General features: G+C 34.6%; 1 protein-coding gene across 3 annotated transcripts; it reads left to right on the forward strand.

Annotated features, from left to right (window-relative positions):
* Positions 1–402: 402 nt before the first annotated feature.
* On the forward strand, positions 403–25,704 carry SULT1E1 (sulfotransferase family 1E member 1). 3 transcript variants are annotated; one of them, XM_024741607.1, is made up of 9 exons: positions 403–487; positions 1,090–1,176; positions 4,339–4,500; positions 6,313–6,438; positions 7,439–7,536; positions 17,589–17,715; positions 19,841–19,935; positions 22,811–22,991; positions 24,875–25,704. In XM_024741607.1, coding segments are annotated over exons 2-9 (903 nt in total). In that variant the 5' UTR covers positions 403–487; positions 1,090–1,175; the 3' UTR covers positions 24,988–25,704. The 3 variants fall into 3 exon arrangements, with proteins under 3 accessions (XP_024597375.1, XP_024597378.1, XP_024597376.1); XM_024741610.1 differs by lacking the exon at positions 1,090–1,176 and having other exon boundaries at positions 406–487; XM_024741608.1 differs by lacking the exon at positions 403–487 and having other exon boundaries at positions 962–1,176.
* Positions 25,705–26,055: the final 351 nt, after the last annotated feature.

The following is a 26,055-nucleotide window of genomic DNA, read 5'->3' on the forward strand; positions in this document are numbered from 1 at the left end:
AGATCAAGCCTGCCTATTTGATTATTCATCAGTGAATGAGTAAGAGACGCTGTCTTCCAAGCTCTCTTATACTCTATTGCATCATGTTTACATTTTTCTCCCTCTTCTTTGCCTTCACTTCCTCTCCCTCCTTCTCCTCAACCCACAGATGGCTATTGGCAGGTTTAGAAATTTGATAATGAACCAAGAATGAAAAATAACAGGAGAATTTCTACATCTCTGTATGAATAAACATGACTCTGTGTGGCTCACTGCATCTGCAGGTATGATTCCATATTTGTATTACTCCGTTGCAACACAAACTCCAGAAGGCCTAGCCCTGCAGATTAATCTCCGCCTCCTTCTCTGGCATTCAGAATAAAAGCTCACCAGAAACATTTCAAATGCACAGTAGTTCTCATCTTTTTTTGCAGCTTGAAACCTGAGTGGAGATTTGAAGAAAACTGGATTGGATCACCAAGTTTCTTTCACAGGACCGTCTGGACAGGTTTTATCTCATTATTGCTGACATAAATATTTAGATTTTAGATATAGCAAATATAGAATGCAAATTATTTATTACAAAACTGTTTTAAAAAGGAAATATAGAGATAATGAAGTTTTTATCAATACTTTAGTCACTTAATAATGTACAACAGGTAAAGCTTTATTAAATCATTTATCATTAAAAATAGTATCTTGTATTTATATAATGCTTTGCTGTTTAAAGAGTTTTAACATAAAACTACAGTATCCTAATTACCTTGTAAGTCCTGCATGTTGGACATGTTCTCTATTTTACTGATAAGAAAACAAAGCAACAGAGTAGAAAAGTTAGAGGGGAGAATGAATTCTAGTCAGGTGTTTACTTCTGTGAAATATATCAGAAGAAGTCTATTACCACCAGAGGCCTTGAAAATATTACTATCACTTTTAAGTGAGAGATATCAGATACACAAGAGCAGAAATCCAAGTCCTTGGTAAGTTGTTGACAGGTAGACCATTGTCAGGATAGTACTTATTTTATCTAGGAGACTTTAGTGGAACCTAGAGAGCCCGAAGAGATTTGATCTAACAATTAAATAATTGAATTTAATGAGGATTTTTTAGCATCTATTTTGTGACAGTGCTGAGGTTCTGGATAGAATGATGTACAAGAGGATATTCTCCAGTTTCAGCCACTTTGCTCAAATCCAAGTAAGTCGAAGAAAGTGAGGCTGAAGTGAGCTCTTTGCATCTACACTCACCCTGGTATTCAGCACTTATCACTGGGTTTGGTAACAACAGAGGAACTCAGACAGAGAGTACTTGCTGAATTAAAGGCAGATTGAGAGTGGAGGAGGGGAGGATGGAGAAACACAGAAAGAAAAAGAGGAAGGAAAGAAGAAATAAGAGAAATATTTCTTCCTTCAACTTAATTTATGAATCACAGTTTTAATAATTTTTGTTCATGTTTCTAGACAACAGTAACCTACATACTCAGTTAGGAAATGAACTTGACAATTTCTAACTGAAATAAGTCTTTTGAGAAAGAAAAAAGCAGCTAGAGGTGAATCTATACATTGTGATGTGAGATAATTTACTAAAAGAAGTTAGGTAAACAAAGCAAGAGATTTTATTATATGCCACCTAGTTTAACTCAGATTCAAACTGACCATGAAGGGTCAGCCAGAAGTCAGTCAACTGTTTGATAATAAATCAGCTACTCCCGATTGACTATAAGCCAATTCTTACAAACCTGGCAGAACATCAAGAAAGTTGTTCACATGAATAAACAAATCAACAGACAGGGCAAGGGATGCCTTCCTCACACAGTTTTTTCTAGTGATTTTATGAACAATAGATTTCTATGCAAACCAGTAAGAAAGTTAAAGACAACTGGAAATACATGATGGGAAAACTGCAGATATATTCAATTTATAAATAAATAATAAATTACTAGCTATACATCAGTTAGGACAAAACAACACCCTTATGGGCAAAATTGATCAAAATGATTAAAAGAACCAATAAACTTAAGAAATATGAAAAATTATAAAATATCTATGAAATACAGATTTTAAATAATATATATTCAATTATGAAAGATTACAACAATTTCCAATACTGATGATGCAGTGAGAAAATAGGCAATTTCATATACCACGCAAATGTGCACACTCTTTTAGTGATTTGTTAAAGACAATTGCCAATTTCTTAAGTGTGTATACCTTTTACTTTGGCAATTCCATCATCACTGCAAAGATAAGTGTGAAAAGACATATGCTCGAAGAAATTTCTTGCAGTTCTATTTATATTGGAAAAAAGGAACAACAGGGATTCGCAACAATAAAGAGTTGTATCATCTATGTTACATCCATACTATGGATTGCTATGTGTTATTTATAAGAATAAAAACAGAATTTATGTACCAGCAGCAAAATATGTTCACATCATACAGTTCAGTATAAAAACAGATTACAAATGAATGTAAAATAGAATACAAATTAAACTACATTCATAAGTGTATAGATTTTATATATACTTAAATATTTAGAAACATAAAAACAGCATTATTAGGAATGATCATGTCTTATGTGTAGAATAAAGAGAGCACTTTCATTTTCTCTATATCACTTAATGTTTTCAACATGTCAAAAATAAGGATATTTATATATGTGCATGTTTACATGAATGCATGAATGTGTGCGAATTTATCCTTCCTTGTGTAAAATGGATATGGTTCAATCCTCAAAGAGTCTCCTGCAGGACAAACGTAACCTGATCTATAATGATGTCTGCTTTTTCATAGAACCTTATGACATATGCATAAGGTTTTAAAATAAAACTTTTCATGTCTGGCAAAAAGTGTCTAATAAATAACATGCATTTTCTTTCCTAGGGTGGTTGTAGAAAAAAAATAGGCACTTCTTACAGTGAGGCCAGCTGGAAGGCTATTTTCATATTCAGTCAGTAGTTGTTGAGCTTCCTAAGTAGGGCAGTGACCATGAAGATAGAAAAAAGAAGAAAATAATGGAGATGGAATCAATGGGTTTGAGTGCCTGGTGCTAGTGGGGGAGAGATGGGAGGTAACATCTGAAAGTTTTCATCTCCACTGTTTAGCCTGAAATGTAGTAGGGGAAACACTACCAGAAGGAGCTTTCAGTGTAAGTCAGTGGTCTAAATACTTGGTTTGATTTGTAGGTCACATCTTTCTAAAATTTTACCATCAGTTATTTCTTCCTTTGGGTTAATGCATTTGTTACAATATCTGCTAATTTCGCTTCCTCTTTAGAGTATACTTCTCATAGTTTGGGATGCTCTGTATTAAAGGAAACACATTAGGTGACTAAAAGAACTACTGCCTCCAAGAGGCTCCTGTTATGGTATGAACTTTATGAAAAAGACACTAAAAGCCACAGCAGTCACAAATGTATAGGCGTATAACAACTTATCTGGCAGTTTTTTGGGCAAGGGTGGATATTAGCTGTAATGCTAATATCAAAGAAGGGCAACATTTGTTGAGATACTATATCACAAACTCAGAACGGGGTAAGTTTGGGGAGTAAAAATGTAGTGAAAGAAGTTGAAAGCCAATAAAGGAAAGTGTGCTTAATTAAAAATTTTAAGACTAACTCTGAACATGAAATGATTTAACATGGGATCAGGAGAGGAACTGTCAATGATAACCATGTTGTTTAACCTTATAATTGTCACACAAATCACTCAATGGGAGTGTCGACTTCTTTACTGATCAAGTGAGAGAGAAAAGTATAAGTAATGCTAGGGGTCACACAGGAATCTTCTCTACCCTCAAGAATCCGTCTTAGACATATCCATTACAGTGTCATTAATTTCATCTTCTTTTTAATACACTCAACAAGCATTTGATTTTTTTTTCATTAAATGAAACATATTCAGGAACTAAGGAAGCTCTGACTTTGATATTTGGCAATAGCTATCAAATGTGACCATCAATCTTTATTGTTATTTAATGTATACAGAATTAATCAAAGTGATTATTTGCCAAAGTATTGTTGTATTTTCTCAATCTCTTAGCTTTTTTATATGCCCCATCAATTTTGACAGAGAAATCGAAGGCTCTGTTGAATGTATCACGCATTTTGTACATAGTTTTGAAACATCTTACTTTATTGTGCTTTGTACTTATTCTTTCATATGTTAGACTTATTAATAGGATTAGAAACTCTTAAAACACCAAGGCTATGTTATATCCTTCTTTAATATGCCTTTACCCCATATGCTCAACAGCTAAGAAATGCTAGACACCCAAGAGAAACTCAATGTACAGGGCTATTATTAATGTTAAAACACTTTAAAGTACATACAAAGTGGAAAGCATACCATTTTTTCTTTCAGTGTACCACTATATGATGAATCCTTCCAAACCTGCCTATTTAGATTACTTTGGCAGAATCCATGGAATTCTACTGTATAAAGAATTTATCCAATATTGGCATGACGTGGAGGCATTTGAGGCAAGGCCAGATGACCTTGTCATTGTCACCTATCCCAAATCTGGTAAGTCTCTTTGTTAGGTCAAAGTTTTTCCCTTTTCACCTAGAAATGACAAACCCACCTTGACTGGTAAATATTGAGCCATTCACCCCTCCCACACTCATTCTCTATATTAAATAAGGACAGATATAGCAGTTTTGGTATAGACATAGAAAAAGTGCATATGATAGCTCTATTCTAAGACCACAATCTGTACCTATAATTTGAGCAGCAAATTGACAAATGGGTATTGTTGGCCACTTTAGGAAATCACATAATATAGATGGATGAATATGGAACCATAACTAAAATTTAAAACTACCCACTGTGTTTACCTTATTTCATTATTGTCATTGTTGTATAGACAAAGAATAAGCAATTTTCACAGATTTTTTAAAACTTAACACTTTTTCAGCTAACCAGCTCCTCTTTATAAAGTCCATCTCTGAAACTCTATTTACAAGCAACATCTTTCTTCCTGAAATTAGCTTGTTAGTCATAACTCTGGAGTCTTACAATCCTAGATCTTTAGAAATTAGAAAGGTCCAGTACAGGCTTCTTCTCTATCTTCTCTATCTCTATCTTCTCTAACTGTTCCAATTAACACAAGTATGTCAAACACTAAATATGTCTTTGACTACTCTGACTGTAAAGAGCTCCTGCATTTCTCTTTCTTGTCTAGATCTATGTCAGCACAAAACCAGTCACATGAAGAGGACACCTGAGAGCTACTCCAGAGTCAATTTCTCTTACTTCTGCATCTCCCATATTCAGTCAATCAATGTGTTTTGCCCATTTAGTCTCTTAGATATGCCTCACAGTCAGTCTCTTACAGGTCTCTTGTCACCTTTCTTATTGACCCCTCACTCCATTGTTTTATTTACTTTGGCTCTAGAGGAATTCTTCCAAAATATAACCATGATAATCTTGCTTTCTTGCTTAATGTATGCTAATGCCTTTGAAAAACTTTTAGAAAACAACTTGAACTCTAGTATGAACTACAAGGCTTTTTAGACTCAGTGTCTGGTTGCTGCTGTAAGCTCATCTCCACACATCCCTTCAGGTAGCCTCTGATTTAGTCTTTATAATCTACATCCAATTTGTTTCCTTGCCTCTTTACTATTTGTAAGTATCTGGCCTTTGATTAAGAAAAGCAAACAAACAGATCTTCTGTCTGGTAGACCACTTTCCTACCTTACAAAACTTGTGAATTTATGCCAATAGTTTGTTAAAGCTAAGCTCAATTATCATGGTATCTTGAAGGCATTTCTTGTGGAAACATCACGGCAGCAGCAGAAGCACACAAAGTTCCTCCTTTACAGTCCTTTGAATCCCTGTGACCATCTGTATTACAACATCTTAAGGAAAAAGAAGTGCTGTAATTATTGAGCATTCTTTCTGACTTTTCAGAGGACCTTTGAGCATCACAGGACAAGGACCAGATTTATTCTTTTCTATATACTCTGTAGTAGGACTCAACCTGAGGCATAGAAGCTATCTAGAAAATTTGTGGATGAAAGCATGGTTACTTTTTAGATGTAAAAATTTAGTTCCAAGACTGTTAGCTTGTACAATGTCACAATTCATCATCAACAAATTCAGATTTCTACCACAGGTGTATCTTATTACAATGTTCTTTATTTATTGATGCTATGTTAAGATCCTACAAGATTAAATTTTAGAGAAAATATTTCTTGAGTCCTGTGGTTATTCTGGCATCTTTCAAATACTATTGCATTGGTAACTTCCTACTTTATCCAACTATAACTCTATCACTCCCTGCATCATCAGCTATGCATCATCAGTGGGAGACTCAGATTTGTTTAATTTTTTCAGGCACAACATGGGTTAGTGAAATTGTATACATGATTTATACAGAGGGTGATGTGGAAAAGTGCAAAGAAGATGCCATTTTTAATCGAATTCCTTACCTGGAATGCAGAACCGAAAAGGTGATGAATGGTAATGCTTAAGTTAATTTTAAAAGCTATATACACATATTTTAAGTGTGGATGTAAATGGTACAAGGAAAGAGACTATAAGCAAAAGTGGCAATTAGTATTATGTCTTCTACATAAGAAAGAATGTAAATTTAATTTTAAATCTTGACAGAGTTTATGGTATAGCATATGCCTGGAATAGAGAGAATAAGGATAGCTCTGACATGCTTTCAGCAGAGCCTAGTAATATGTGAACACATATCTCTTTATGGGATGTATGCAACAGTACTTTAAATGCAGGAAAATATCCATAAAATTTTCAAGGATATATGCAAAAATATTTTTATCACAGATTCTTTTAATATTATGAAAAATTAGAAACAATATATATGTTAGTCAACAAAAGAAGAGTTAAAAGTGATATGAAATCATTAAACATGTTACGATGACATATGTTTCTTGACATTGAAGTGTTGCTATAATATATCAAGAAAAATGCAATTAGGGGACTTCGTTGTTTGTCCAGTGGTTAAGACTTCACCTTCCAATGCAGAGGGTGCGGGTTTGATCCCTGGTCAGGGAGCTAAGATCCCACATGCTTCACGGCCAAAAATCCAAAACATAAAACAGAAGCAATATTATAACAAATTAAATAAAGACTTACAAAAATGGTCCACATGAAAAAAATCTTAAAAGAAAAGAAAAATGTGATCAGAAGATATTAAATATTTCATCTGTGTGTGTGGTATTTGTATGGCTGTGAGTCTGGGCGTATAGACATCTTTGTATGGAAGGATACTTACCAAAACGTTAATAATGATTTTTTTCAAAGGTGAAATTTTATTTGATCTATTTTTTCTCTATAATTTTCTCTACCTAAACTTCTGTCATAGTGAATATGTATTATTATTATGAAAACAATATAGAATATATAGTTACTTTTATTTTTTTAATCTATGAAAATCCATATAAATATTTATAATTTTTGAAGTTGTCTAACTTTTGTTTTTTTAAAAAATTAGGAGTAAAACAATTAAAACAGATGGCATCTCCTAGAATAGTGAAGTCTCATCTGCCACCTGAGCTTCTTCCAGCCTCATTTTGGGAAAAGAACTGTAAGGTAACCAGAGTCAAGTGTTCTTAGAACTTCACCGAACTCAAAGAATTTTACAATGATAAAGTTATGTAGCATCCTAACTGTGTCTTTTACACACTTGTTTACTTATTCCTTCATTGAATCTATAGACATTTTTTAAATGTGGATCATAGTCAGTATAGTCAAAGAATCTAGATTTCAGTTCTAACTCCAGAGGTAATTCTGAGAAAAACAGGTAAACTATCTAAGCTTCAGTTTCCTCATCTATGAAAGAGAGATAATAATTGCATTCTGCATAGAGTTGTTATAAGGATTAACTAAAATAATTCTTGTAAAGTGCTTAACATAGTACCTAGCATGTTATAAATAATATATGGTAGCTACTTTTGTATTTGCTGTTATTAGTAATTGCATTCAATATACTCTTTTTGAAAACTATTGTGCTTGGCATTGTGAGGCATGCAAATGAACTAGACAAGGACAAACCAGACAAAAATAGCATAATAATTATTTACCGAGTGCCTATCCTGAGCCAGCAATATGACAATTAATAAGATGCATGCAATCCTTGTCTTCATGGGCACATGGTCCACAGGGGCAAAGTGACAAATAAAGAAACAATACATAAGGTACTATAAGTCAAGTAAGAGAATAATTCTAGCCCAGACATTGAGGGAAGAGAAGTTATCCAGGAGCAAGTAACATCTCAGTTGATATATGAAGGATGTATAGGAATTAGTCTATATAATCCCAGAGGCAACCCAAGGTGAGATGTGAAACCAGTTCAATTTAGCTGGAAAGCTGAGTGTCCATACTGGCTGGATGAGTGAAGGTAGATAAGCTGGGTTTGTTTATAACAGATATGGAAGCCAATTTAGAAAGTTTGGGTTCCACTTTGATGATAATGAGGAGTTACAGCCATATTAAGCTGCTGATCTATATGATCAATTTTGCTTTTTAGAAAGAATAATACATGGAATCCTAAAGTACAGGCAAAACATTGTCTTAAAACACTGAAGCCATTTCTCAAGACCTTAGTAGCTTTATTAGGACACACTATGACCCATACTAAACATATAAGATATTAAAGTACTATACGTAGTCATTATTGACAAAAAGGGGATCTATCTGAGTCATGAAACATTTCCATTTTGTACACTGACGTAACAGGGCATATATGACATTTTCTGGAGATCCATGGTGCAAAATTTTGAAGATTCCAATGGTTTTTGTTTGTTTGTATGTTTTTATCATAGGCAATCTTAGAAAGATCACATACATGCTGCTGAAATCATTCCATACATAATAGCTCTCTCTTTAATAAATATTATTCATATATCTTTTGGAAAACATGTCATTACTATTTTTTCAAGAGATTTGGCCAAGTTACTTTTTTTCTTTTGAGAATGGGATGAAGCCTTGATGTTACCTCCTTTATTTATTTATTTTTAAAAATTAAAAAAGTATATTTTTTATAAATTTATTTATTTATTTATTTTTGGCTGTGTTGGGTCTTCATTTCTGTGCGCAGGCTTTCTCTAGTTGCAGCGAGCGGGGACTACTTTTCATTGAAGTGCACAGTCTTCTCATTGCAGTGGCTTCTCTTGTTGCAGAGCATGGGCTCTAGGCTCGCAGGCTTCAGTAGTTGTGGCATGCAGGCTCAGTAGCTATGGCACATGGGCTTAGTTGTTCCATGGCATGTGGGATCTTCCCAGATGAGGGCTTCAGCCCATGTCCCCTGCATTGGCAGGTGGATTCTTAACCACCGTGCCACCAGAGAATTCCCCCCCCCTTTACTTTTAAATGAAAATACATACTGTACCTTTATAATAGCCTCAGTCTTCACAAAACTGCTGATCATCTCACAGATCATCAAAGACTAGGAGACAACTGGATGGATTCACATCCTGGGTACTTCCAGGGTGATTCACTGGTAGACAAGAAGAGAAGTGGATTGAGACTATTAGTAAAAGTGTGTTTGAAGTGTTGGACTAGAAACTTTAAGTGATAAAAAAGAAGAAAGTAAAAAAAAAAGGGAACACGCTAATAGATAAAAGAAACAATTGCGGTCAATAAACTTGAGAACTTGGAGTTGTTGCAGAAGAGGTATATTCCTGATAAGAAAGAAATAATAAAGAAACAGGACTGTCTTGGAAGAAAACATGGTGTTCAAGGACAAGCCTTCAGAAACTTTAGGGTACTGACAAGTTTCAAGATTTGGCTAAAAATATTGTTAGTTGAAGTAAAATAGAGGTAATGATCAATGACCACATGAACCTAGAGAATCAGATGGTTCATGCATACAGACACTAAAATTATACAGTGTGGTGAAAAGTTTTGGTATGGAGAGTAACACTATAAGGCAGGTGTTCAAATCTTCAGTTAAAGCAAGGGAATGACCACAAGCTTAAAAATGTCACAGCTGGTTGAAGTATGAATTATTATAGGATCAGGGGATTTTCAAGTGTAGGAATTTTAAGATAGCTTATGATCCCAAGTGAATTGTGGGCAAACTAGAAACTTTGACTTGAGAGAAGTGAGTGGAAAGACCTAGATTTACCTCGAAGGCAGGAAGAGCATGTGCAGTGAAAAGTTAGGGAAGAAAATAGGATCTTCCAAAAAAGAGATAAGATAAACTGATGGAAGTTTAAGGAAAGAGGAATTGCTTTAACTTCCCACCTTCCCCTGCCCCACATCCTGGAGAATAAAAACTTTTACGGAGTACTTGGAGCAAAGGTTTAAATATGGATAGTATTTTTAAAATTTAATTTAATTTATTTATTTATACAGCAGGTTCTTATTAGTTGTCTATTTTATACATATTAGTGTATATAAATCAATCTCAATCTCCCAATTCATCCCACCACCACCCGCACCCCGCTTACCCCTCTTGGTGTCCATACGTTTATTCTCTACATCTGTGTCTCTATTTCTGCCTTGCAAACCAGTTCATCTGTACCATTTTTCAAGATTCCACATATATGCGTTAATATAGGATATTTGTTTTTCTCTTTCTGACATACTTCACTCTGTATGACAGTCTATAGGTCCATCCATGTCTCTACAAATGACCCAATTTCGTTCCTTTTTATGGCTGAGTAATATTCCATTGTACCACATCTTTTTCCATTCATCTGTTGATGGGCATTTAGGTTGCTTCCATGACCTGTCTAATGCAAATAGTGCTGCAATGAACATTGGGGTGCATGAGTCTCTTTGAATTATGGTTTTCTCTGGGTTAACACCCAGTAGTGGGATTGCTGGTTCATATGGTAATTCTATTTTTAGTATTTTAAGGAACGTCCATGCGGCTCTCCATAGTGGCTGTATCAATTTATATTCCCACCAACAGTGCAAGAGGGTTCCCTTTTCTCCACACCCTCTCCAGCAATTATTGCTTGTAGATTTTCTGATGATGCCATTCTAACCAGTGTAAGGTAATACCTCACTGTAGTTTTGATTTACATTTATCTAATAATTAGTGATGTTGAGCAGCTTTTCATGTGCCTTTTGGCCATCTGTATGTCTTCTTTGGAGAAATGTCTATTTAGGCCTTCTGCCCATTTTTTGATTGGGTTTTTGTTTTTTTTAATATTGAGCTGAATGAGCTGTTTATATATATTGGAGATTAATCTTTTGTCCATTGATTCATTTGCAAATACTTTCTTCCATTCAGAGGATTGTCTTTTTGTCCTGTTTATAGTTTCCTTTGCTGCACAAAAGCTTTTAAGTTTCATTAGGTCCCATTTGTTTATTTTTGTTTTTATTTCCATTACTCTAGGAGATGGGTCAAAAAAGATCTTGCTGTGATTTATGTCAAAGAGTGTTCTTCCTATGTTTTCCTCTAAGAGTTTTATTGTGTCCAGGCTTACATTTAGGTCTTTAATCCATTTTGTTTAATTTATTTAGTTTATTTGTGTATGGTGTTAGGGAGTGCTCTAATTTCATTCTTTTACATGTAGCTGTCCAGTTTTCCCAGCACCACTTATTGAAGAGACTGTCTTTTCTCCATTGTATATCCTTGCCTCCTTTGTCATAGATTAGTTGACCATAGGTGCATGGGTTTATCTCTGTGCTTTCTATCCTGTTCCACTGATCTATATTTCTGTTTTTGTGCCAGTACCATATTGTCTTGATTAGTGTAGCTTTGCAGTATAGTCTGAACTCAGGGATCTGCTTCCTCTGGCTCTGTTTTTTTTCCCTCAAGACTGCTTTGGCTATATGGGGTCCTTTGTGTCTCCATACAAATTTTAAGATTTTTTGTTCTAGTTCTGTAAAAACTGCCATTGGTAATTTGATAGGAATTGCATTGAATCTGTAGATTGCTTTGGGTAGTATAGCTATTTTCACAATATCGATCTTCCAATCCAAGAACATAGTATATCTCTCCATCTGTTTGTGTCATCTTTGATTTCTTTCATCAGTTTCTTATAGTTTTCTGAGCACAGATCTTTTGCCTCCTTAGGTAAGTGTATTCCTAGGTATTTTATTCTTTTTGTTGCAATGGTGAATGATATTATTTTCTTGATTTCTCTTTCTGATCTTTCATTGTTAGTGTGTAGGAATGCAAGAGATTTCTGTGCATTAATTTTGTATAAAAATTTTGGTATGCGGGCCTCTCACTGCTGTGGCCTCTCCCATTGCAGAGCACAGGCTCCAGATGTGCAGGCTCAGCTTCCATGGCTCACGGGCCTAACCGCTCCATGGCATGTGGGATCTTCCCGGACCGGGGCACGAACCTGTGTCCCCTGCATCGGCAGGCGGACTCTCAACCACTGCACCACCAGTGAAGCTCTGTGCATTAATTTTGTATCCTGCTACTTTACCAAATTAATTGATTAGCTGTAGTAGTTTTCTGGCGGCATCTTTAGGATTCTAAATGTATAATATCATGTCATCTGCAAACAGTGACAGTTTTACTTCTTCTATTCCAATTTGTATTCCTTTTATTTCTTTTCCTTCTCTGATTGCCATGGCTAGGACTTCCAAAACTGTGTTGAATAATGGTGGCAAGAGTGGATATCCTTGTCTTGTTCCTGATCTTAGAGGAAATGCTTTCAGTTTTTCACCATTGAGTATGATGTTTGCTATGTGTTTGCCATATATGGCCTTTGTTTTGTTGAGGTAGGTTCCCTCTATGCCCATTTTCTGGAGAGTTTTTTTTTACCATAAATTGGTGTTGAATTTTGTCAAAAGCTTTGTCTGCATCTATTGATATGATCATATGGTTTTTATTCTTCAGCTTGTTAATATGGTGTATCACATTGATTGATTTGTGTATATTGAAGTATCCTTGCCTTCCTGGGTTAAATCCCACTTGATCGTGGTATATGATCCTTTTAATGTATTGTTGGATTCTGTTTGCTAGTATATTGTTGAGGATTATTGTCTCTATATTCATCAGTGTTATTGGTCTGTAATTTCTTTTTTTTGTAATATCTTTGTCTGGTTTTTGTATCAGCATGATGGTGGCCTCATAGAATGAGCTTGGGAATGTCCCTTCCTCTGCAATTTGTTGGAAGACTTTGAGAAGGATTAGTATTAGCTGTTCTCTAAATCTTTGATAGAATTCACATGTGAAGCCATCTGGTCCTGGACTTTTGTTTGTTGGAAGATTTAAAATCACATTTTCAATTTCATTAGTTGTGCCTGTTCTGTTCATATTTTCTATTTCTTCCTGGTTCAGTCTTGGAAGGCTATACCTTTCTAAGAATTTGTCCATTTCTTCCAGGTTGTCCATTTTATTGGCATAGAGTTCCTTGCAGTAGTCTCATGATGCTTTGTATTTCTGTGGTGTCCATTGTAACTTCTCCTTTTTCATTTCTAATTTTATTGATTTGAGTCCTCTCCCTCTTTTCTTTGATGAGTCTGACTAAAGTTTTATCAATCTTGTTTATGTTCTCAAAGAACCACGTTTTAGTTTTATTGATCTTTGCTATTGTTTTCTTTGTTTCTATTTCATTTATTTTTGCTTTGATTTTTATGATTTCTTTCCTTCTACTAACTTTGGGTTTTGTTTGTTTTCTTTCTCTAGTTACTTTAGGTGTAAGGTTGCATTGTGTTTTTGAGATTTTTCTTGTTTCTTGATGTAGGAATGTATTGCTATAAACTTCCTTCTTAGAACTGCTTTTGCTGCATCCCATACATTTTGGATTGTCATGTTTCCATTGTCATTTGTCTCTAGGTATTTTTTGATTTCCTCTTTGATTTCTTCAGTGATCTCTTGGTTATTTAGTAACGTATTGCTTAGCTTCCACGTGTTTGTGTTTTTTATGTTTTTTTCCATGTAATTGATTTCTAATCTCATTGCATTGTGGTTGGAAAAGATGCTTGATGTGATTTCAATTTTCTTAAATTTATCAAGGCTTGATTTGTGACTCAAGATGTTATCTATCCTGAAGAATGTTCCATGTGCACTTGAGAAGAAAGTGTAATCAGTTGTTTTTGAATGGAATGTCCTATAAATATCAATTTAGTCTATCTGGTCTATTGTGTCATTTAAAGCTTGTATTTCCTTATTAATTTTCTGTCTGGATGATCTGTCCATGGGTGAAATTGAGGCGTTAAAGTCCCCCACTATTGTTGTGTTACTGTCAATTTCCTCTTTTATAGCTGTTAGCATTTGCCTTTTGTATTGAGGTGCTCCTTTGTTTGGGTGCATAAATATTTTCAATTGTTATATCTTCTTCTTGGATCGATACCTTGATCATTATGTAGTGTCCTTTCTTGTCTCTTGTAACATTATTTTAAAGTCCATTTTGTCTGATATAAGTATTGCTACTCCAGCTCTCTTTTGATTTCCATTTGCATGGAATATCTTTTTCCATTCCCTCACTTTCAGTCTGTATGTTCCTAGATCTGAATTGGGTCTCTTGTAGAAAGCATATAGATGGGTCTTGTTTTTGTATCCATTCAGTGAGCCTGTGTCTTTTGGTTAGAGCACTTAATCCATTCATATTTAAGGTAATTATCAATATGTATGTTCCTATTACCATTTTCTTAATTGTTTTGGGTTTGTTTTGTAGGTCCTTTTATTCTCTTGTGTTTTCCACTTAGAGAAGTTCCTTTAGCATTTGCTGTAGAGCTGGTTTGGTGGTGCTTAATTCTCTTAGTTTTTGCTTGTCTGTAAAGCTTTTGATTTCTCCATCAAATTTTAATGAGATCCTTGCCGGGTAGAGTAATCTTGGTTGTAGGTTCTTCTGTTTCATCACTTTAAGTATATCATGTCACTCCCTCCTGACTTGTAGCATTTCTGCTGAGAAATCAGCTGTTAACCTTATGGTAGTTCCCTTGTATGTTATTTGTCATTTTTCCCCTAATGGTTTTATAATTTTTCTTTGTCTTTAATTTTTGTCAATTTGATTACTATGTGTCTCTGCATGTTTCTCCGTGGGTTTATCTTGCCTGGGACTCTCTGCACTTACTGGACTTGGGTAGCTATTTCTTTTCCCATGTTAGGGAGGTTTTTGACTATAACCTCTTCAAGAATTTTCTTGGATCGTTTCTCTCTCTCTTCTCCTTCTGAGACCCCTATAATTCGAATGTTGGTGCATTTAATGTTGTCCCAGAGGTCCCTTAGGCTGTCTTCATTTATTTTCATTCCTTTTTCTTTATTCTGTTCCACAGCAGTGAATTCCACCATTCTGTCTTCCAGGTCACTTATCCGTTCTTCTGCCTCAGTTATTTTGTTATTGATTCCTTCTAGTGTATTTTTCATTTCAGTTATTGTATTGTTCTTCTCTGTTTGTTTGTTCTTTAATTCTTTCAGGTGTTTGTTCTTTAATTCTTCTAGGTCTTGGTTAAACATTTCTTGTATATTCTCAATATTTGCCTCCATTCTTTTTCCGTGGTCCTGGCTCATCTTTACTATCATTATTCTGAATTCTTTTTCTGGAAAGTTGCCTATCTCCACTTCGTTTAGTTGTTTATCTGGGGTTTTATCTTGTTCTTTATTCTGGTACATAGTTCTCTGCCTTTTCATTTTGTCTGTGTTTATGTGAATGTAGTTTTCTTTCCACAGGCTCAGGATTGCTGTTCTTCTTGCTTCTGCTGTCTGCCCTCTGGTAGATGAGGCTATCTAAGAGGGTTGTGCAAGCTTCCTGATGGGAGGGACTGGTGGTAGGTAGAGCCGGGTGTTGCTCTGTTGGGAAGAGCTCAGTAAAACTTTAATCCATTTGTCTGCTGATCAGTGGGGCTGGGTTGCCTCCCTGTTGGTTGTGAGGCCTGAGGTGACCCAGGACTGAAGCCTACAGGTCCTTTGGTGGGGCTAATGGTGTACTTCAGGAAGGCTCACGCCAAGGAGTACTTCTGTTGCCAGTGTCCTTGTACCTACAGTGAGCCACAGATGCCCCCCACCTCTGCAGGAGACCCTCCAACACTAGCAGGTAGGTCTGGTTCATTCTCCTGTGGGGTCACTGCTCCTTCCTCCTGAGTCTTGATGTGCTCACTACTTTGTGTGTGCCCTTCAAGAGTGGAGTCTTTGTTTCCCCCAGTTCTGTTTAAGTCTTGCAATCAAATCCCACTAGCCTTCAAAGTCTGATTCTCTGGGAATTCCTCCTCCTTTTGCCGGACCCCCAGGTTGGGAAGCTTGACGTGGGGCTCAGGACCTTCACTACAGTGGGTGGACTTCTGTGGTATAATTTTTCTCCAGTTTGTGAGTCACCCACCCCCCATTTATGGGATTTGATTTTATTATGATTGCTCCCCTCCAACCATCTCATTTCAGCTTCTTTGTCTTTTGAGGTGGGGTATCTTTCTTTGTCTTCTTGTCTTCCTGTCAATGATTGTTCAGCAGTTAGTTGTGATGCTGGTGCTCTTGGAAGAGAGAGTAAGAACACATCTTTGTACTCCTCCATCTTGAACCAATCCATGGATAGTATTTTGAGATGCAGAGAATATTCAAGACAGAGGGAACAGCATGAATAAAAAAAGGGATGAAAATTATGAAGTAAAGTGTTGGAAATAGTGGCAGAGTTCCATTCAGCTAATAGGCAAAAAGGACTAGGGAGAGTTTTAAGTAAGGTTGGAAAAGTTCAATATGGCTAAAGATAGCTTTAATGAGAAAAGAAAGTTCACTTTATTTACTGTAGCATTTGGAGCGTTTTATAGTGGGACCTTAAAAATGAAAACCATACTTCTTAGAGTAAACAAAAAGATTTCTTTAAAATTGTTTGAAAATGTATTAACTTGACTAAGACAGGTTATGAGCCTAATCATATCCAGGAAAAAGTGGAGAGTCAAGAGCAGCCATTCCCAATGGCATTTCTCAGGTGCCTGAAGGAGGAAGTGGAAGACCAGAGAGATGAAGTTTACTTTTGCAGCTCTTTTCCAGCAGCACTGAGTGTCTGACCTAGAAAAGACTGTAACGATCTGATGTAACTCATTTGTTTAGTAGATAGAAAATGTAGGTCCAAAATGATTGGTGCTTTGCACAAGATGGTAGAAATTAGTGCCAGAACCAGCGTCTAAAACCAAGGCTTCCTGTCTGTTCATTTATTGATGTTTCCTCGTTATATAAAATGGAAACTAAACAAGGTGTGAGTGAAGATTATATTTTTTCACTGGCAGCAACATGCACTTAAAAAGAACCTCATAAACATGATTTTTTCTTCAAGATTGCAAGCAAAAAAAATAACAGGACTTTTTTTTTTTTTTTGCTATAAGGAATAGTGGTGTAGCATAAAGGCCAGAAGACATTTTACTCTCATTGTGTACATTTATTCTCAACCATGTATTCTGACTAAGCTTCAGTTTAGTTGCTGTACTTATAAATTGGGGATAATAATCTGCCTCATCCGTTTTATATCAATGGAATTTGAGACACTCAAATGAAATATGTGAAATAAAAATGAATATGGCACAAAAATGAAAAGTGAGAACGAACGTTGAACAATAATGCAAAAGATGCTGTCACTTTAGATTATTTAAGGAGTTTTCTTCTTTATAATTTTATATATTTTCTACAAAAAATATGTGTTATGTTTATAGTTGAAAACATAAACATTTCCTTTTTAAAGCTTGGTGAGACTATATTTGAAAAATATTAGCTGATTTAATATCTAATTTCATCTTCTTAGATCATCTATGTTTGCCGGAATGCCAAGGATGTGGTTGTTTCTTATTACTATTTCTTTTTAATGGTGACTGCTAATCCAGATCCTGGTTCTTTTCAAGATTTTGTGGAAAAATTCATGGATGGAGAAGGTATGAACAGTTTCTTTTTCTGAATTCTTTCAAGGTAAATGATACAAGACAAATGGCATCTCTGGGCAAATTTTTTGTTGTCCATTCTGGTCTGTTATCCTTCCTAGTCCTTAATTAAAACACAGAAATTCTAGAAGGCCTTGAACTTTAGAACAAGCATAGAGTTTCCAGATGCGGATGGAAAGTTGCAGAACCTGGATACTCTAGTTTGGTGCCTACAAATAAGTATACAGATGTATGTGTGTCCAATTCTCTCTCATCTCTTTTTATTACAGAAGCACTTCACAGTGTGTTATTTCAACTTCATTGAACAAGAGGGGAAAAACAGAGGAGAGAAAATGTTCATTTGTTTCTAAGAAAAATTTCAGATACTACATGGGGCCAGAATTCACAAAGAAGTCTGAATATCTACAAAGTTCTTACTCATTCTAACTACTGTGCAGTCTGAATAATTCAACTAGATTTCTCAGAACAGTGTAAGAGCTACCTGAGCAGAAATTCTGGGAAATTTTGTCTTTTTATTTAACTCCCAACTAAAGCAACTTGAGTATTCAAATTTGAGAAATAAAGGGTTCAGGAGAATCTAGTATTAACTAAAGAAGGCCATTCTAATCCTGTAGTAATCATTGTAAGGAAAAAAGATAATAACACCATTTTTATATGCACAAAATTTAATATTGACTCAGTGAAAATGTGGTATATGTGCTTTATGCTTATCTCTACATTTGGAAAATTTTATGCTAAAGCATCATGAATAAAATACATGTCCCAAGATTATCAAACAGGTGCTATAAGGCAGAGAAAGATAATGTACCTCTGCAAAATGAACGAATAAGATCACTATAAAAATCATTATATGACTTTTTCTGTAAAGAAACAAATGTAACAAAACAGAACCAGACCTACCCACATATACAGAAACAAACTAGTGTTTACCACAGGGGAGGGGGATGGGGAGGGGCAAAATAGATGAAGGGGATTATGAGGTACAAGCTGCTAGTTATAAAATAAATAAGTCACAGGGAAGTAATGGGCAACATAGGGAATATAGTCAATATTTTATTATAACTTTACGGTGTATAATCTATTAAAATATTGAATCACTATGTTGTACAACCACTATAATATTGTAAGCCAACTATACTAAATAAATAAATAAAAATTGTCAGTAGAGTCAAAGAACAGAAGAGGTATGTAACGATTTAATGCAAAGCAGAGTACTTTGACTCACACATCATTATATTATCATGTCAGATTTTTACTGGGTAAAATACTTGGATATATGTGAGAGAAGATGAAGGAAGAGAAAGGAAGAAACTGTATATGGTCATACCACATCATCTCCAAAATCTTCTAATTTTTTAGAGTGAGAATGATACTAAGGGTCCTTAAGAGGGCACCTCTTACCATTTAAACTGTGAGTGGTGTAACAAAAATTATATAGCTGCTAGCTTCAGTTACCAAAGCTAGTTTTTTTGTTTGTTTGTTTGTTTTTGCGGTACGCGGGCCTCTCACTGTTGTGGCCTCTCCCGTTGCGGAGCACAGACTCCGGACGCGCAGGCTCAGCAGCCATGGCTCACGGGCCCAGCCGCTCCGCGGCATGTGGGATCTTCCCGGACCAGGACACGAACTCGTGTCCCCTGCATCGGCAGGCGGACTCTCAACCACTGCGCCACCAGGGAAGCCCCAAAGCTAGTTTTTAAATGGTACATATGAGACCTGGACTGAATTCTGATCATAATAATGTTGATAATTCCACTACTCAACTCCTTTCACTAACAACCTGATTTCACACACACACACACACACACACACACACACACACACACACAACATTTTCAAAAATGCTTTCATGAGCTCTGAATCAAATGGATGGAGTCTTCCTTCACTTTTCCCCTGAGTCATAAACCATGTCATAATAATGAAAGTTGAGAATATGTTTCTGTGTATAGTTTATTCAACATACTGTGCTGCTTTTGCTGCAGAGAAATTTGCTTCAGATGTGCAGCTGATCTCTAGTTTTCATTCCATGATCATTTATTTATATTTCTTTGTCTGAAGACTCATTTTCAAGCTATATAAAGATGATGCTGTGTCCTCACATTGTTTTTCTCTCTAATTTTAGTTCCTTATGGTTCCTGGTATGAACACACAAAATCTTGGTGGGAAAAGAGAGAGAATCCACAAGTGCTATTTCTTTTCTATGAAGACATGAAGGAGGTGAGAAACTCAAAACATATGGCAACTTAGTAATTCTCAAAATGTTAGAATTTGACAACATGGTAAATACAAAATTCTGCCTTTAAATAAATGATGCAGCCAACTCCAAACGTTAAAATAATCCAGATACTTTAGCACAGATTTGAAGCTAGTAAATAAAAACCTTCTGTAAGTGAATACATATAAACCCAAGTCTCAAAAATTTACCAAAGATAAAAGAAGGAATTTGAGTTCATAAAACAAAACAACAACAACATGCACACACATATGCACACAAGGAATCACAATGGGCAAGAAGAGTTAACTGGTCTCCAAATCCATAGAGGTAGGAATTATCAGACAAGGACCATAAAATAACTATGATGAACATGTTTAAAGAAACAAAAGAAGAAATTAAAAATTTTACAAAGAAACAAGAGATTACTAAAATTGATAAAGCAGATTTTGAAGACCCCCCAGCAAAATAGAATTTCTAAAATAAATTTTAGAAACTAAAATTAGAAAATTAAAAGATAGTTTAAATAACAGATAAGACATGGCTAAATAGTGAATTATTAATGTAGAAGATGATGCTGAGGAAAGTCCACAGGATGTACCACAGTGAGATAAACAGAATACTTCAGAAGAGGTAATGAATATATAAGATAGATTAACATGGTCTCACATATATCAACTCAAACTTCCAGAAGAAGAGAGTAAAGAGAATGCTGGAACAACAATATGAAAAAGAGTGAGGACATCACAATTTCTTCTTAATCTGTTTTTGCTTCAAGCTTTTTTAATAATTAGGGTAATTCAAAATAAAAATTACTAGGATGCCTTTTCACATCCACCAGATTGACAGCAATTAAAAAGTCTGACAATAATAAATACCAGTCAGGATGTATGTTAGTGAGAAGTAACACATTTCTGTTAGGAGTATAAAAATATACAAACACTATGGAAACAACGTGTTACCTAGGGAGGGCAAACATGCACATAATTTAAGACTCAGGAATTCCACTAGTAGATATATGCTCTTGAGAAATGCTGACTTGTGTGTAGTAGTTTATATATACAGCAACCTTCATAGCAGCATTCCCCACGACCATAAAAATTGGAAACAACCCAAATATACATATATTCAGGAATCAATACATGATTTATACTATTATTCTACAATTAAATATTATATTGCAATGAAAAGGAATACACTTCAAATGTGCACATCAATTGGGTAAAACCAAACCATATGTTGTCTAGGGTTACATACATGAGTCTCAAATCTACAGAGTAAAGCACAGGATTGATTAGGTCAATTTCAGGATAGCAAGTTTTTTGTTGTTTGTGGAAATTGAAATGGAGAATGAAAAGAATGAAGTTGGAAACTTGCAAATGGAAAAACTCAACCAATTATGAATGTCTTATTGCATATATTGGGTAGTAGGTAAGGGTGCTATATTGATTTTTATTCTTTAAAGCACATATGTGCACATATCAAATAATTTTAAAATGAAAGACAAAATACTGGGTCTTTTTATTAAGGGGTAAGAAATATCTTCCCTCATTCTTTATTAGTACCAAGAAAGCAATTGATATCCATGTCTTGTACACATCTTTGCACAATTATTAAGATTCATGTGGCAGTAATTCTAGAGTTGTTTTGATGAGGACAAATTTAAAATAAAATCATAAGTATTATTTTAGAAACTGAATTATTACTTCTTGATAGAATTTAACACAGAACAAATTGGAATGAGAAGCAGCCATGATCTGTAGTTTATTTTATTACTTAAATTTGTGTTCTGTAACGAGAATATTGAAGACAGTAAATTTAAAAGGCACACGAAAAAAATGTATTAGTTAATCCAACCATTTCGCCCTTCCAAATTGTTCATGTCCGTTTACTCCCTATTTTGGTCAAAAATGGCCGTGTTTAGGTTTTTTCTCTATTTGAGTGAATGAGGAACAGAAGAATAAATGTTTTCTCTTGTTTCTACAACATATCAAGTAGAAAGAGAAAAAGACAGTAACCTTGTTATGTAGAGATACTACCTTTTTTTGTGGAAAACAAGTAAATAAAAAACGTGAGAATACGTATATGGTACAATGGATTTATATAGGGATTTATGGGAGCAAAAATAGAGTTATCTAACTCAAATTGGAATAGTCGAGGAAATTATCCCAAAGAAGGTGATACTTAAGCTGAAGTTTGACAGGCAAGCTGTCATTTGTAGGACAGAGAATTAGAGAACAGCATTCTGTGTAAAGGGAACTATACACCAGAATAAGCATTATAGTTGCTTTTGAGAATCGTTGCATTGAATGATTAAGCCGAATAATAGGGTATGCTATAGAAGTGACTAGAGATGGGGATGTTTGTAGCTATGGTTCATGAAAATCTGATATTGTTCCATGTTGAGTATTTGACTTTTTACACCCTTTCTTAATCTTTCTGGTTCCTTTGCTTCTCACTAGTTACATCAATAAATTAAAAGAAAATTGAAAGCTGTCTGCATATTTTCAACCTCAAACTTGATCTGTCAAAGGGGACTGTAGTCTTTAAGAGTGTTTATTATATTCATAGATAGTATTTATTGAGCATGTATTATGCATAAGCGACTAAAATAAATATTTTATAAACACCATCTCATTTAGTGTTCTAAAAATCTTTGAAGTTTCTTTTATGTTCATTTTATGAATGAGGAAAATTATGCTTAGAGAAGTTAAAAAGTCCACTTCCCCAAGAACTGTTTTTGCTCACTAGAATCCTAATTCCAATATCAGTGGGGGGAAGAGGAGGGAAGAAAAGTTTTCTTTCTGTGTCCTTTTTTATCCACAAAGTAATGTATTCAATTTTAGTAACTGAGTCTTCAAAATATTTTTTTCTTCTTAGAATATCAGAAAAGAGGTGATGAAATTGATAGAATTTCTGGAAAGGAAGGCATCAGATGAGCTTGTGGACAAGATTATAAAACACACTTCATTCCAGGAGATGAAGAACAATCCATCTACCAATTACACAATGCTACCGGATGAAGTCATGAACCAAAAAGTATCTCCCTTCATGAGAAAGGGTGAGATAATCATGTTATTTGCCTCCATTGCTGTAGGAAATCATAAGTTGAAATAGTTATAGGCAAACATCTATTAAGGTCTATTCATGCCTGTGGACCCTGCTTTTCTTCAGAGATGTTTCACATTTGAGTGACCAGTTCTGCAGAAGCATAAAATATTAGTAGTACTACTAATAAATTACCATTACTTGTTGATTACTTTGTATATGCAGCAAATTATATTAAGAATGACCAGCAGCCACCCCAGCCTCAGTACTAGCACTAATACCACACTCTACTAGCTATTACTTATTAAGTCTTTGTGCCTTGGTGCTGCATCACATACATCATATAAATTTTAAATTCTAATTTTTTTAAAATTCTAATGCAAGAGTTAAGAGAAAATTCTATTATAATCTAATTTTGAGATGAAGACACAAGCTTAGAACAATTAGTCAGCTTTTCCTTAACCAAGTGGAAGGCATTTTTCAAGACTAAATGGCAAATTTCCAAACTTATCAAATTGTATACTTTAAATATGTACAGTTCTCTGTATATAAATTATACCTCAATAAAGCTGTTTTAAAAAAGACTAAGTTTCAAAACACTTAGTGGTAAATACAGCTTGGCTTAGCAAAAATATCAAAATACAATGAAGTGATATCTATTGGGAGGAGGCATGGTGGTCTTGATGAGATATAGTCAGTTTATAAATCCAAAGGTATGTAGGATATGCAGAGTATTGGGACATCCAGTCTTACTGATATGTGAAGCAGAAACAGAACAGAGAAAATCTTGCTCTTGGAACCAAATTGTCATTGAGAGGGTCAGGAATTTTGAAAACAATTGGAGTAACAAACCTGCCACTGGGTGAAAATAGGGCACACATGAAAGAGAGTTAACATGCAGAGTAAATTTAAATTATTGAATCCTCAGATTATCTGTTTCTTTTCCCATAATGTCCTCATATATTTTTAAGATAAAACTTAAAATAATGGCCATGTTTGTAAAGGGCTTTGTACTGTTATACCTTCAGAACCCACATGATTCTCAAGACACATTTTCTATCTTCTGCTTTTTGGGTCTTTTCATTGGGAAAATTTAGATCTCCTTGAGCTAAAGGGGCAATTGAACAATTGATTAATTTAAAATACAAGGTGACTTCCTTCTGTCAGGGGAGGGTTGGATGTGATGAAAAGCAAAAAGAAGAGCCTGCTAGGCTATTGTAACACACAAGTGGGAAACGCTGAGGAGCTTCTCTGTAGGTGGCAGCAGAAATGGAGAGAAGGCAATGGCTATGAAGAAAGTCTGAATATAAATAAGGAATTAGATATTGTGGTTGAAGGATAACTGCTAAGTTTATGCAGTGGATACCTGCTGTTGCCATTAACCAGGTTATGGAAAAAGTCACCAATAAAACGCAATTTTGTAGGGAAGGAAATGAATTTATTTTTAAACTGAGTGAATTTGAGATGCTCATATGGAATGAAAGTGGTCATATCAGGTAGGCACTTGGATATGAAGACGTAAGTCTGCATTTTAATATTATCAGCATGAAGATGATATTTAATATCTTGGGAGTAGGTAAAACATGGATCTCAGGAGCCCCAGCATTTCAGAGGAAATTGGAGAAGAAAAATTAAGTGAAGTATTGATAGCATAACAGGGGAAGGTCAGAGAAATAAATTTGCTGTTTGTTTTGTTTTGTTTTGTTTTAACAATCAGGACAAATCCTTGTTTGCAGTCGCAAATATATAGTATTTATGGTATATATTTTATTTCTATAATTAAGGATTACAAGAATAAAAATTGATTAGTGTTAATGAAAGTGATGTATATTAGAAAATTTCATTATTCTGGCTGGAAGACATAATATTTACTGTTTTTTTTCTCTTTTGTTACAGGGATTGCAGGAGACTGGAAGAATTACTTTACAGTAGCCCTAAATGAGAAATTTGACATGCACTATGAGCAGCAAATGAAGGGGTCTACACTGAAGTTACGAACCGAGATCTAGGAAGGGTTTTCTTGACACATCTGAGATTAAAGTGTTCTTCTCATCATTCCTTACCTCATTTATTTTAGACTAGTAGAGAGTGAGTCATGTGAAAGATCATGATCAGGTTCACATGATTATTGAGATCTTCATATAAAAAAGCAAGAAAGATTTTTTTCCCTGCTGTTATCTTTAAAATGTTTTTCCTTTTCTTTCTTTATTACAAATTATTACACAAATCTATAACCTATGAGAATGATGTAGGAACACACAAATTTTTGAAGTTGTTAAAGCCTCATCAAAAATAATCAAACATTCCAAATTCTTTAACTTTGTTGTTACTTTTTTCCATTTGTTAGTATATATATATATATATATATATATATATATACATTTATATACATATATGCATAAATATATATATTTACATGGAATTTGAAAACCTTGAGAGAAAGAACTAAAGAATAAATAAATATGAGGGTATAAATAGATCTGTTACTTCCTTCCTGATATTTTCTTTCACTTTCTGCAAAATGGCTTAATTTGGAATTTACCTTAGTTTAATGTAAATTTGGGGCATAACAGAACTGATTTCCAGACCTTTATAAATAATCCCAACAAGTGTTATTTATGCTTGAATGTCTTTAGCTAATTTGATATAGTTACGCTTTAGTATTATTTCTGTCATATACACAATATTATAAAATTAAGCTCTGTAAAGTTTTAAAGAACGTGATATATGCCAGTAAATAAAATACAAACAAAAGTAAAAGAAGAATTATTTTTTTTTATTTAAACAATGTTGTTTTGGCTTATGTCTCCTATTTTTCTCTATTCTCTTGATCATTTTTTTCTATAGCATGTTTCTTTTAACAGTCAGTGCTTCCTTTCTCTAAATCAGAAGACACACAAGATCTTAAAAAATTCACTATGGGTCTTTAGTAGAATAGAATGTCATTACTTCCTAAACTCAAAGATCAAATCTAGGGAGAAACTAATATATGTTTTCTTACTCTTTGGGGGAAAAGCTAGGAATTTCTCAGCCCCCTTTTTTAATAATTATGATTTTCAGAATAAAAGCTATTTTTT

This window comes from Neophocaena asiaeorientalis, unplaced genomic scaffold (assembly GCF_003031525.2).
Source record: "Neophocaena asiaeorientalis asiaeorientalis breed wild unplaced genomic scaffold, Neophocaena_asiaeorientalis_V1.1 scaffold445, whole genome shotgun sequence".
Lineage (NCBI taxonomy): Eukaryota > Metazoa > Chordata > Mammalia > Artiodactyla > Phocoenidae > Neophocaena > Neophocaena asiaeorientalis.